The sequence below is a fragment of the Cricetulus griseus genome, chromosome 5, assembly GCF_003668045.3.
Source record: "Cricetulus griseus strain 17A/GY chromosome 5, alternate assembly CriGri-PICRH-1.0, whole genome shotgun sequence".
Classification (NCBI taxonomy): domain Eukaryota; kingdom Metazoa; phylum Chordata; class Mammalia; order Rodentia; family Cricetidae; genus Cricetulus; species Cricetulus griseus.
Window position 1 is genome coordinate 133,289,528 of NC_048598.1, and position 14,035 is coordinate 133,303,562.

The 14,035-nt window shown below is 45.3% G+C and overlaps 1 protein-coding gene across 8 annotated transcripts in view; it reads left to right on the top strand.

Moving 5' to 3' along the window:
- The window catches only part of Nin (ninein), a 106,072-nt gene that overhangs the window by 31,618 nt on the left and 60,419 nt on the right, over positions 1 to 14,035 (top strand). For all 8 annotated transcript variants that reach the window (XM_027418183.2, XM_027418182.2, XM_027418184.2 and 5 more), the window contains one exon: positions 3,847 to 4,004. In XM_027418183.2, the coding sequence (XP_027273984.1) occupies positions 3,847 to 4,004 (158 nt within the window). The remainder of the gene's footprint in view (positions 1 to 3,846; positions 4,005 to 14,035) is intronic.

Genomic DNA, 14,035 nt, shown 5'->3' on the forward strand with positions numbered 1-14,035 from the left:
CACTCTGTAGACCAGGCTGGCTTCAAACTCACACGGATAATACATGTTAAAATATTTAGCAATGAAGTTAGGCTAATATGTGTAGCACAGGATAAGCTGTCACTGTCTATATCAGCAATGATGATAACATTCATTGCAATTATTTTATCACTTAGGGATTCCCTCCTTTTCATGGGATTAAAGGGGTGCACTGCCACTACCCGGCCCCACCTGATTTTTTGAGACAGTGTCACTCATTGAACCTGGTGCAGTTCCTTCAGAGAGTGGTAGCTCTGAAAAGCTAGGCTGGCTGGCCAGCAAAACTGCAGGACCCTCTGCTGCCTCCCTGCCACAGCTGGGATGTAGGTCCAGCTTTGTGGGCGCGGACAACCCAAGCTTCGGTCCTTGTGTTTATGCAACAGGCATTTTGCCAACTGAGCCATTTCCTCAACTTAGCCCCCCCCCATTTTATCGTTATGCTTGATGCCAAACAGTAGAAATGGGAGAGAAGAGAGAATGACTTGAGTATCCTTTGAAGGACTAGCCTCCAGAGACAGGACAGTCCTTCATCCTGTGTCACTTCTCTCTTTGGACCATGGGCTTGTGCTGAAGGAAGGCCCGAGGTGTAAACAGTTTCATTTCTCCATAAATCAAAGAACCACAGATTATCTGGCATCAGGAAAGTTGTTTCAGAATGAGACCCGGAAAAACTGTCACTTTTGGGTACACTCCCAAAGTAAATCAACTTTGCCCCAGGGCGGCAGTTTCTTCCATGAGACATGCTAAGGTCATACACTGCATTTTTCAACTTGAGTGTCTGAGGGTATCTTAAAGTCCCACAGTGATCTCCTGTTTGGACTGCCACTGTTAACTTGGGAAGCCCAATTGGCATCACTGGAGAAAAGTGTAGTTTTCAAACGCTCACCACAGAGACAGCTGTTGACCGTGAATATCCTCTCTGGATCTTCTTACTTGAAGGGTCTCTCCTTCCCTCATATAAACTGAGTGATACTGATGGTGTCAGTAGAACAGGGATGTGTGAGCACGTGATTCTAAGGGGTAACAATTCCTAACTGCTGTAGTGGGCCTAATTTTTACTGGTCACATGGAGAGTTTGGGAAACTCTGACAAGGAATCCTGAATAGTCCACCTTTCTTTACGTACATGCTAACATCTTCATTCAAGTAAGATTTTCTTAGGAACTGGAAATACACACATGCTGGCTGATAATATATGTGTGTATATGTTTATACACATGTATATGAACATATACAGATATAGATAGATTCTATAGAAGATGTTAACTTAAAATTCGCTTGCAACTGGTTATTATAATAAAATATAATTTAGGAGGTTTTAAAGTTCCTGAAATTAAAAAAGCATAAGTAAGTTAGTAACCCCCAAATCGACAACATTTCCTGGCAGTTCACCATTGGCCACCTTTTTTGTTTAGAAGAAGAGCTGTTTATGTTCCAACAATGCTACTTACTGCCACAGGAGAGTTAATAGTACATAGCCAGAGGGCCACTTCACCCACAGGTAAGCTTAGGAGCTCCATTCTCAGTGGAGTCTGTAGAGACTGTCAATTCCCCTGTTTTTAATATTAGAAGCAGTGCAGCATACAGTAAGAACTCCTTTGCCCATTCTATCCCCAGCTACAACTTCGTTCTCATACTTGGAAAGACCTGGGTTATATGTTTTCCTTTTAATCCTTTCTAAGCCCTCATAGTCACTAATGGCGTATCCTGTTGTCTGCCACTAAAATTTAAGAACGTCTAATAAATTAAGGATGCTTCTGCATTGCTTCCTGTCTGACCAGCACCTGTGAGTGTCAGCTGCCAACCAGTAGCTCGGGTGTCTGTGCCGCTCCTGAATACGCACAGGCTGACACACTCGCTTCTCATGAAAGGTACCTTCCAGTATGCATGGCATTTTTCAATACAAAGTCTATATGCTTAAACACTTCCTGTAAGAGAATCATTCCACCTAATAAGATGACATGGCTGGCATTTACAAAGACATGTATAATAATATCACTAGGAATCGCATAGCTATCATAAATACTTCACTCTTTGCTTTCCCGAGCATTTTCAGGATGCTGCTGACCACATCTGTGAGCATCACAGAATCTGAGTTTGTGCTCAAGGAAGGGTATGGGGGAAGGTGAAATGGTAAACAGGGTCATCTGCCCTCCCAGGGATGCTAAAGTTAGAGTCCGCCAACCCAGCCAAGCTTCCACTGAGAGTAAAAGAAGGGCTTTATCCCTTCAGCTCATATCTGATCACCCATGCTTGCCCTGATGATATATGTACACACCTCGTTTAAACCAAAAGCGTCTGAGTTCTGAAGCATGCTCAGACTGTCCTGTTCAAACAAGACCCAGAGTGTGTTAGTGTGTCTATAGTGACAGACAGTAAGGCAACAGAGAGCAAATCATTGCCAGTCTGTTGTATTTTAATGGAATATTTTATTACCCTACTATTATGCTAAGTGCTTACAAATCTTGTGGATGGTATTTGAGCAGAGTGAAGTATTTATCTTTATTGCTTTAAAGCCTTCAGAGTAGAGAGTGAGGGGCTTGCTGGTGGAGGTGGCTGTGGAGGAGGTGATGGCTGTGGCAGCCGTAGAGGTGGTGGCTGTAAGCACGGTGTTTGGTGGGTGGGTTGGTGGTGGTGAAGGTGAAAGTGGTATTTGTTGAACTTAAGAAGTGTTACCAGAATTCTTCAGAGTCACAGATGACTCTACCCTGGGCATGGCCCTTTTTATTTACAGGTCACTGACATTGAAAACAGAAGAAGCAGCACACCATTTTTCTTTTTGTGTATGTGTGGTTTACTTGTTTGTTTTTTTCAAGACAGGGTTTCTCTGTGTAACAGTCCCAGCTGTCCTGGAATTCACCCTGTAGAACAGGCTGGCCTCGAACTCACAGAGATCCTTCTGTCAATTCCTCTTGAGTGCTGGGATTAAAGGCACGCACCACCACTGCCTGGCTGGATCATTTTTCTTAATGTGGCTTTCCACTTACTATTTTGTTCCACAGCTTTTAATTCTATAATTTTATAATGAAATCTTGATGCCAGGTTTCACAGAAGTGAGGAACTGTCGATGATTGATTAGAATTCTCAGTGTCAGTTTCATTTTTGTGCTGCTCTGCTTATCTGACAGATCAGAATGTGGAATAGTTAACAAAGGGGTCCCTGAGGTGGGGGATCTTTCATACTAATTGGGGCGGACACTAATTTTTCAGAACTGTACAAGGTCCAGGACTTACTACAAGGAGTCTCTTGGTTAGATTTTTTTTCTCTTTATCTACTTCTTTTGCCTTCCCACACTTAAAGCCATCAGCCTAATAAACAGAAAACCAAATGTCATTACCTCCTGTTACCCCCCCTTTTGATAGGGAGTTCCTTGTAGCCCCAGCTGGCCCTGAACTCACTGTGTATGACAGAGGATGACACTGAGCTTCGGGACTTCCTGCCTCTACTTTCTGAGTGTAGGATTACTGGCATCACCACCATACCCAGTTCACAGGGTGCTGGAGATCGAATCCGGCACCTTGCTGGGCGAGCTCTCTACCAATCAAGCTACATCCCCAGCCCTTCTGATCTCAGTCTGCGCCTTTGAACCACTTTCCTTTCTGCCAACATTGCTTCTGTAACTTGTGAATACACAGATACAGGTACTCCAGACCATCAGAGGTAGAAACTGCTCTGCGTCCGACCCGAGGACTCACATGCACCCACGGCCACGACAGCTGGCCCATGGGGCTGGTTTATTTGGAGGCTGTGTCCCAGGAGTGTCTGCTTGGGGCTATTTCTCCTATAATGTGGCCTTGACTTTTGTCTTCTTGTCCACTCTGCTCACCAGAGGCTCAACCCAAATATGTGAAAGGTGGGAAGCGCTATGGACGAAGATCTCTACCCGAGTTTCAAGAATCCGTGGAAGAGTTTGCAGAGGTGACAGTGCTCGAGCCTCTAGATGAAGAAGCAAAGCCGTCACACATTCCATCTGGTGACTGCAATGAGGTAAGGAGCTTGGTCTGGGACTCAGGCCAAGTCATTGATCGTGGACACTCTGAGGCCCAAGACAGAAGTTAGTAGTGTAGGCTCTGCTCAGATACGCTCCTTGCTGGTTTTCCTTCCCTCTTGTGCCTCTCAGACCTAGGTGCTACTCTTCCAATTTGAGTGTTTTTATTAATGTCTCAGTTTTTGGAAGGTTAATAGTCAGTGCCTTATTATGTGTGTATACCTAGATACCTAGATTTCAGTTACTTTTACATTATCTGCTATTCTCCTAGCTTCCCTTAGAATTGTGTCTTTCCTCACTATGTCCCCCACTTTTATTTAGTGATTTACAGAGCTAACCAAGAGCCGAGTGGTGGTGCATGACTTTAATCCCAGCACTCGGGAGGCAGAGGCAGGTGAATCTCTGTGAGTTTGAGGCCAGCTTGGTCTACAAAGTGAGTTCCAGGACAGCCAAGTGTACCCAGAGAAACCCTGTCTTGAAAACTCAGAGAGAGAGAGAGAGAGAGAGAGAGAGAGAGAGAGAGAGAGAGAAGAAAACAAAAAGTTAACCAAGGGCTGGGGAGATAGCTTATCGGATAAGATCACTTGCTACATAAGCTTGAGGACCTGAATTCAAATCTCCAGAACCCATGTAAAAAGCTGTGTGTAATCACATACACCCCACTGGGCTTTGGAGTGGAGTAGAGGTAGGAAGATCCATGGTAGGGGTGGTAGAAGGATAGGAGGAAGTTGGAGAATGAGGACAATAAGATTGCTGGGGCTTAGCCGGGCGGTGGTGGCACACCCTTTAATCCCAGCACTCGGGAGGCAGAGGCAGGCGGATCTCTGTGAGTTCGAGACCAGCCTGGTCTACAAGAGCTAGTTCCAGGGCAGCCTCCAAAGCCACAGAGAAACCCTGTCTCGAAAAAAACAAAAAAAACAAAACAAAAAAAAAATTGCTGGGGCTTGCTAGTGGTCAGCATAGAGTTCCAAGTGGGGAGAATGACCCTGTCTCAAGGGAATACGATGGAAAATGCTAAGACAGGACACCCAACATCCACTCTGGCCTCAGCACAAGCATGGGTACAAGCATCCATGCACACACATGTGCACATATACCACCCATACCAGCATACTCCTCACACACATACATGTACACAAATAAAAAAAAAAATCTAAAAGTTTCAGCCTCCACTCTCAAACAATGAAGCAGCTTCCATGATAGAAGAATGGAAATCACATATTCCCATTTTTTAAGCCTATGTGTATGACTGTTTTGCCTGCTTTTATGTATGGGCACCCTGTACATGCCGGTTGCCTGGGGAGGTCAGAGACAGCTTCAAATACTCAGGAACTGGTTGTGAGCTGCCACGTGGGTGTTGGGACTTAAACCTGGGTCCTCTGTAAGAGCAGCCAGTACTGCAGAGCCATCTCTCCAGCCCCAATGTTTTGATGTTTTAAGAGAGCCTGCATCTTATATTTTGGGATGTGACAAACATGCTCAAGTACTTGGCTCTTGCTTCAAAGTGTGGGCTAGGGGCTCCTTCCCAGCTCTTTTTCTCTTCCCTGGGTCTGTCACACCCAGGTGCAGCTGAGCTCACATGCTGGCTCCCCTGTCATACTCAGGTACAGCTTGACCCACACTGGTTCCCCTGTCACACCCGGGTGCAGCTTGGCTCACACGCTGGCTCCCCTGTCCTCCTCAATGCCCTTCTTTTCATCCTGCACACCACTGTAATCTGCCAGTAAAGGAGAAGCAGTACCATTTTCTTTAGTCTTTCTTTATGGCTCATTTGCCAACATCCCATTTATAGAGCACGATCAAGAATGCCTTGCTGAGCAAACTCTAAATATTTCTTGCAAATCTCAGCTCAGATTGGAGCTGTAAATATTCTAGACACGAATATATGCTGGAAAAGAGACAAAGCACCTCCGCTTTCTGGAAGGTTCTGCAGACTACAGACTGACTGGGTGTGTGTGTGTATGCATGTGTCTGTGTATTCATGGGTTTTTGGCATCCACGTTACTGAAAGCTATAGGAGACTTGCTCCTGAGGATGTCCCCAGCAATCAAACGTCTGTAGTCAATATCCTAAGGCACTTACAAACCTAAAGGAAACTAGGACAAGCGCAGGTGTGGGGAGGAAATGAAACTGGCAATAAATACTGAAAATACAAGGTTGCAATGCAGTCTGCTAAACACCTTTGCCTCTCTCTCAAAAACAAACAAAAAAATGAAACAAAAAGAACACATCAAAGGATGTTTATCTGCACCCTAGAAATTAAGGTGTAGTGGCAGAAAAGTAAGGAAAAAGAAAGGAAAAACAGCTAGAGGAGAGACAAAGAGCTTACAAAAACAGTAAAGAATAATGTGGGTGATGTGTGGTCACTAACAATAAGGAGCATGGCCTAGGACCTGTTGGTGCCCCAGGCAGGTCAGCCTAGGGCCGACCTGCTGGCCATCTCAAACACTCAGCTCAGTAGTCCCTTTGAAACATTCAGACAGGGATCTTTGCCTAGGAAAACACACATAGTCGCATGCACAGGCATTTTGCATACAGTTTTAAGAGGGCAAGAATCTGCACACATTGTGCAGTTGAATATTCATAACACCATGTTTTTCCTTGCCGTTGGAGAGGGTGTCCTCTTACTGTGTAAAATCTGTTTCATTGTGAGTCTATGTGATACGAAATTTAACTGAGATACACATCTTGAAAAAGAACCTCGACACACTAGGAGGTAAGCTTAATTATTTGGAGACCCCTTTTAAGTCTAGTATCTTATCTCTTGGACTGGTGTCAAGATATTATTACTTGGTGCTAAGAAACCCAATAATTGTTTACTTTTCACACAAGAGTTTCTGCTTACTCTCCAGGGATACCCAGAAAGCGTCTGAGCAGAGTCAGCGTTCCTGGCAGTTTACTTCTTGCATCTTTGTTAGCTCAGTTACCAACTTCTTGGGTGACTTGCTCTACTGGGGTTGCTATTTTAAAAAGTGAGCCTTTGTTTTTATATATGAGTTGAAGCATGAGGCAGGAGAAACCTTGCTGTTTGTAAAGGATGTCGTGGGGAATATCACCTTACCCCAGTGTGCTACAGCTTCCAGCAAATCTTCCAGAAACCTCAGTTAGGACCTTTTGATGCCACAGTCAGAATCTGCCCTGTTCACCACCCTCTAAAAGAGCTGCAAGCAGAGGCCTGAAAGGGTCCTCTCTGCATCTCTGCTCCCAGCAGAGACTCTCCTCATTGTCATGGTCTGCGGCATCCCTCCAAAGCATCTTCAAGGGTACCAGGTAACACAGCCTTGTCTTGACTGTGGAAATTGTCACAGCTTCTTGCCTGAAAACAAGGCTGAGTTGGCCCTGACTTTTTTTTTTTTCTGTAGATCAAACCCAAAGTCTTGGTCATGCTAATAAGCAAGTGATATTCCACTCAGACGCCAACCTTTTTTTTTTTTTTCTTTTCAAATCAGTTTATCTCTTCAAGTTTTGGATGTTCCTATTGGGGTTCAAAGGGCAAATCCCAGATTTGTGCAGCTGTAACCTGTAGCAAGCTTTCTTTGGGGGCCACCAAACAGCTCCCAAATCATGACATGGAGACTTATTAGTTACAAATGCTCAGCCTTATCTTAGGCTCATTTCTTGCTAGCTCTTAAAACTTATTTTAACCTGTTTCTCTTCATCTACATTTTGCCTTGGGGGTTTTTACTTTTCATTCTGTATGTCCTACTTTGTGTCTGTCTGATTGGTGGCTGGCTGGCTGGCTGGCCCTGGCTGTCTCCTTCTCTTTCTCCCTTTCTCTCCTCTCATTCTCCCTCGAACCTAGATTCCTCTTCCTACTTAATCTCTCTGCCCACCAGCCCCGCCTATCCCTCTACTGCCTAGCTATTGGCCATTCAGTTTTTTATTAGTCCAATCAGGTGCCTTAGGCAGGCAAGATGAAACAGCAACACATCTTTACATAATCAAACAAATGCAGCATAAACAAATATAACACACCTTTACATAAAGTAATATTCCACAAAATAAACAAATATAACACATCTTTTTTTAAAGATTTTATTTATTTATTATGTATATAACATTCTGCTTCCATGTATATCTGCACACCAGAGGAGGGCACCAGATCTCATAAGGGATGGTTGTGAGCCACCATGTGGTTGCTGGGAATTGAACTCAGGACCTCTGGAAGAGCAGTTGGTGCTCTTAACCTCTGAGCCATCTCTCCAGCCCCCTGAAACACATCTTTACATAGTTAAAGTAATATTTCACAACAGCAATCCTGGCCAAGGTCTCACTCTTACTGGCTGCCTTCACTGGGCCCTGTGATAGTTTTATGAGCATGTCACTCTTGTGCCCACGCAGTGTCCCTGTTTGCTGGTCAGTTTGTGCTTTAGCCTCAGCAATTAAAAGCTACCTGTCTAGCCGGGCATTGGTGGTGCACACCTTTAATCCCAGCACTCGGGAGGCAGAGGCAGGTGGATCTCTGTGAGTTTGAAACCAGCCTGGTCTACAAGAGCAAGTTCCAGGACAGCCTCCAAAGCCACAGAGAGACCCTGTCTCAGAAAACCAAAAAAAAAAAAAAAAAAAAAAAAAGCTACCTGCCCAAGAGGCTTGTTCCAGAACCACTGTCCTTTCTGCAGAAGCTGCGCACACTTTCCAGGGGCTGAGGAGGTGAAGGCATTTATTTGGAGAGTCCCTCAGTCACTTAGTGTGAGAATGAACGTCTCCCTAACTCAAGAGGGAGCGCGAATCTGTCGGAGGCTCTTCACTTCTGTCTCCATATCTTTCTCCTTTCTTGTCATCTAAGGACCTGATGTTTCATGTCATTGGAGGTGTTGAGAATCTTTGGGATCATACTTCACTACAGGGTTACCAGGCAATATAGAAGGGGAGGGCCTGGGCCTGGGCCTCTCCTGGTGTGAATGTCAGGAGGGGAACTAAAGACCGACTTCTTATGTTTGCAAGATGGGATGCTTAGCTGGATTTACAGGTTTGCCTTTTCTCCTGCTTTCAACGGATCTGTTCCCCGCTTCCCCCATCCCCAAATGATGACTTTAGAGTTTCTCGATGAGGACAATAAAAAGACCAGAAACCTATTATCAGCAGTTGCGCAGAGGGAGATCTGGCTTTACTCCCCAACCGGAAACTAATTTTAGTTCCAGGTTAAGTCAAATACTGATTTTACTGTGGTCCTGCAGAGGCGTGGGTGGTAGGATGAAACAGTGTCCCACTCACCTATCAAAGCTGTCCTCAGGCTCACTTCCCACTGGGAACTCACCTTCTCAGGACACATGAGCAAGCTGTACCTGAAAAGGGAAAAGAATTCATCTCTTCCCCCTGGGGTTATTCAGTCAAAGGGGAGGCTGCTTGCAGGCTGACGCGCCCTCACTAAGGCTGTCATTTCTAGACTCAGGGGTGGTAATTCACCATGTCTTTGTGTGTGTGTGTGTGTGTGTGTGTGTGTGTGTGTGTGTGTCATTGCTTGAGAGCCCTTCTCTCCTAAGCATAACCAAAACCATTGGTGCTTTACCACAGTAATTCTCTGCAGTCTACCTGTAACCGCATCTTTCTTCATACTCACAGAAATGTCCACATATGCAGATAAGTGTGAGCAAGGCTATTATAGAGACTGCACTGAAGCAGCTAAATTTATGTTTCATGTAAGCCCGTGTGAAGTTTCAGGCTTCATTAGGCACCGTGACACACAGAAAGGCACTGCCTTTGTTGTGAGCCATAGCCATAGCTGCTGTGCGCCTTCCCTTGCACATTTATGCAAACAAGTTATGTTGGGGCTGGAGAGATGGCTTGGTGGTTAAAAGAACTGGCTGTTCTTCCCGAGGACCCAGGTTCAATCCCCAGCACTCACGTGGTAGCTCACTGTTGTCTGTAACTCCAGTTCCAGGGCCTGGACAAATGTAGGCAAAACACCAATGCAAATGAAATGCAATTTTAAAAAAAGAAAGAAGGAAAAAGAAAATAAACTTTATGGTTTTGGTCCTGCTTTGCTTTTGTTTCTGTTCAAGTCCAATATGAATTGCAATAATATTCATCATCTCTAGCCTTTCCCCATCCCTTGAGCTTTTATTGGGCAATTTGATTCTTTCCTCCTGCAAGCAAAAATGTCTAACCCAGCTCTTAAGTGTGTCTTTCCTACCAAGTGTAGTTTACAAGGCAATAAAGCCACTCCATAGGAAAAGGCTTCTGGGAAGTCTGCAGCACTGAATATGGTTCTTCAGAAGTTTTATTTGGAAAGCAGGATAGAGAATGTGCTAATCCACAGGGCAGATAGAGCCCACCAGCAGCCGTGATGTGCCTGGCCTCCGATTTAGTGTGTTTATCTGCCAGTGGATCCCTGGGGAGTCTGACCTCTCATCTCCCTGGGATTGAAAGGAAAGTGGTGATTTTTCTTTTTTATGGGATCATTTTCACCCAAGTCAATTCAAGAGGACATTCTACTCTGAGTGAATCCCAGCCAACAAAGGGCACATTCTTGGTCCCAGCCTAAGGTGTGACTAATGAGATGGTTTTGGTTGACGCTGTTTGTGCTTTACTTCATTAAGAAACAGAAGTGAGATTTTAGGCTTTTCAGATTACATTTTTATCCCCTTTGATAAATAGCTATTGAAAGAACTTTGGGCTTTGGGCCAATGTTTCCTCAGAGGTAGCTAGCAGAGGAAAGCAAACACACACACACACACACACACACACACACACACACACACACACACACATTTCAATTCTGTTCTCCATTCTTCAGGTTTGTTAGGAAAGATTGTGTAATTAATACAATTGGGGCAGGGACACTTTGCTTTCTGCCCTAGTTGAAAAACAGGGAACACCTTGTTAACTGTTTTCCTCTACAGGGAATGAATTGGGTCTAGTAAGATCTTTATCAAGAACAAGGGATTTTGAACAATTATTTCTTCAACTGCAGACAATAATGATGTAAGTCAAAACCATTGGCTCACACACTGCAGTTCAGTGAGAGCCTGAGAGAAAAGTTAAATCCAATGGCCACGTTGGCCCAGGATATTCTAGGGAGTCCAGACTTTGCATTGGGTCTGTGCAGGTGAGAGGTGAAGGTGGTGCTTGGTCCCACCCAGCCCCAAAGAACCCTAAAACAAAAAACTGATCTTGCTGTCTGCTTCAATTCAAACTGCCTCAAAAAGTCTGGAATTGACTATCCTTCTCTTACGTTCATTGTCATATATGCATAACTCGGTGGCAAAACTATGAATTATTTCCATTGTATGGATCAGTAATCTCTGAGACACTCTTTTTATTGGGGGGAGGGGTTTCAAGACAGGGTTTCCCTGTGGCTTTAGAGGCTGTCCTGGAACTAGCTCTTGTAGACCAGACTGGTCTCGAACTCACAGAGATCCCCCTGCCTCTGCCTCCCAAGTGCTAGGATTAAGAGTGTGAACCACCACTGCCTGGCCTCTGATACTCATTTTTTTCATAAGAAACTTAAGACAGATTGCAAATCAAAATCAAACTAAGGATGATCAATGCTCTAATGACAATAATAACCCCTCACAACCAAACCATTAAGTATATTCCATAGACAAAAGTTTTGCTTACTACCCATTCAGCAACTGTAATGAGTACAAGTGTAAAAACTGCCTGTTCTACTCAGTGAGCCCCATGTCAGTGGTAGTGTTTGTCTAAACTTAGGCTCAAACCTCAGTGCCTCCCAAAAGGGGTGGGGAGCCTTTTTCAGGACCTGAAACTCCGGAAACTCACCCCCAGCCTTGCTAAGGGAAGAGGCTTAAGCTCAGCATTGCTTTGCATTGGCAGTACTTGAAGGCTTTTTGGCTGTGCACTAGGACTCTTGGGGATGGGTATACGTGCATTTAAAAAACCATACATTAATTCCCGTTATCCCTGGCTCTTATTTGCAGTGGTTAATTACCTTCTGAGATGAAGGCACCAATTTGCATTCCAGTCCAATAGCTCCTCCCTGAGTTCAAAATAGAGAGATTGGAACCTGGGCTGTCAGGCTCTCCACTGCCTTAGCCTTCTAAAGTGGCAGAATGGGAAATGAGCCCCAGTCCCAGGAAGTTCGGCGTCCTGGCAGAAACAAAAAACAGACCCCTAGGCACATTCAGCTTCCAGTATTTAGCCCAGAGTGCAGCTTTCTGAACATTTAAGACTAACCGAACACACCATAGATACTGTGCTTTCAAGCATATGCATGTCCCCTAAACAGATTCCTGGTTCTCTTCAGGAATACCCTATGCTTTGTTAAATATGCTCTCTCTTTAAAAGAGACACTTGATCTCAGTCTTCTGTGGAGATTTGTCAGTCTAGGAAATTGTATTGCTCTTCCTCTGAGCTTACAAGGCATTCCCTTTTCAAAATTAATGTGCTTCAGTCTCCTGGGCTGCAGAGCGCAGCTCAGCAACCTGTCTAAGAAGAATCGCCCGTGTATGCCCATAATCATTTTAATTAGCCATACATTCTGTAGGGTGCAAAGGTCTTAGCTAGAGCAGATGGCTAGTGGGGGCAGTGGCTGGCCTATTGTAGGTGGGGGTCATGCCATCCGAAGGCTGCAAATGCTGGCTCCACTTTGGGGCTAGAAGCCGAGGGATCCAAGAGACTTTGGCCATCTGCTCTGTAGTCACCCAAAGCAGGTGTCCCTCCGAAGAGGGCATTCCTGAAATTGGTGCAGCCTATGTGGCTGGTGTGTACAGGGTACCTCAGCCAGCTGTAAAGCAATTGAGCTGGCCACAATGGCCAGTGTGACATTAAGATGTGCGACCCTGGGGATGGGTGCAAGGGCATCCTTTGTCTAACCAAGGAGGGTGAGGATCACTCTGTATAGCAGTCATTTGGGGTCAGGCAACCTCTGACCCCATCTCTTGCATCTGCCCTGTAAATAAGGAGTCACAGGGTAGCCCTTGCCAGCTGTACCAATTCAGGGGCCTCTGTGGAGAGGAAGGTACTCTCCAAGGTCCCTCCTCCCAAGTTGACTCCAGTTGATTGCTCCATCACAATTACCATGCCAAATCTGGAGCTCCTCCCACCCCCAGTTTTCTTAAGGCATAATTGACAACAATTGTATTGTTTGTAGTCATGAAGATGTTTTATATCCAAGGATATTTTGTTAGGTGTATACAGTGCCAACTGAGTGAATTGAGCCACTTTACCTGTTAGAGCGGTAGTTGCTAATCTCTTCTCTTTATTCCTAAACCTGACATTGGACGTCTACTTTTTTTTTTTTTTTCTGTCCTCCTCCTGTTTCGAGCATCCAAGTAGTAAATGGAGTAACTGCAAGCTACTTACTCTATTTAGTTAATAGTAGACCCTCCCAAACTGCACTTAGTACTCAGCACTTTTCACTGCTTTCCAGTATGAAGCCTTCACAGGGAAGAGTTGTTATGCACTTACCCATGGGGAAACTGAGGCACCAAGAGGTTAAGCAATTTGGCCAAAATACCCATGCCACTAAAGGGCAATGAGCCCTGGTGGTCCAGCTTTGGAATTTAACCTCCTGGCCACATCCTTGTTCTGATGGAGGGGATAGCAGTAGTTGGCCATCTCTAAGATGCACGCACACCTCCATGTCTCACTCAGAGGGTGGAGTACCACCCCACTTTGTAGGTGAAGTAAGTTCCTGAGCAATAACGGGGGTGGGGGGGAGGGAGACACTAAACAGAAAATGTCTCTGCCCAGCCCTTCTTATCCACTGTGTGCCTTTGCCTCCCAAGTCCTGAGTACCCAAGGTATATGGAGTGGTGTTTGCACGCTCAACACCCTCCCCTCACCCAGTGTCTCCATGCACCCACCCCCTGAAAGGACCCCCATGGCGTCACAGGAGTAAACAGCAAAGTCTCTCCTGGTGGATCAACATCCTGACAGCACACCAGCCATTGTGCCTCCCTGCTCCCCTCTCTCTTCAGTGACCTTCCTGATTATCCTTTCCACTGCTCTGGACGGACCCATGTCCAGAGGCCACCTGCCAGCCCTCACTCTGCTGGGGTGACCGTCAGCAATCAAAGCACCCTGTTCCACAGTGATTCCTCCTTTTATTGGTGCTGTCTCAGTAGCA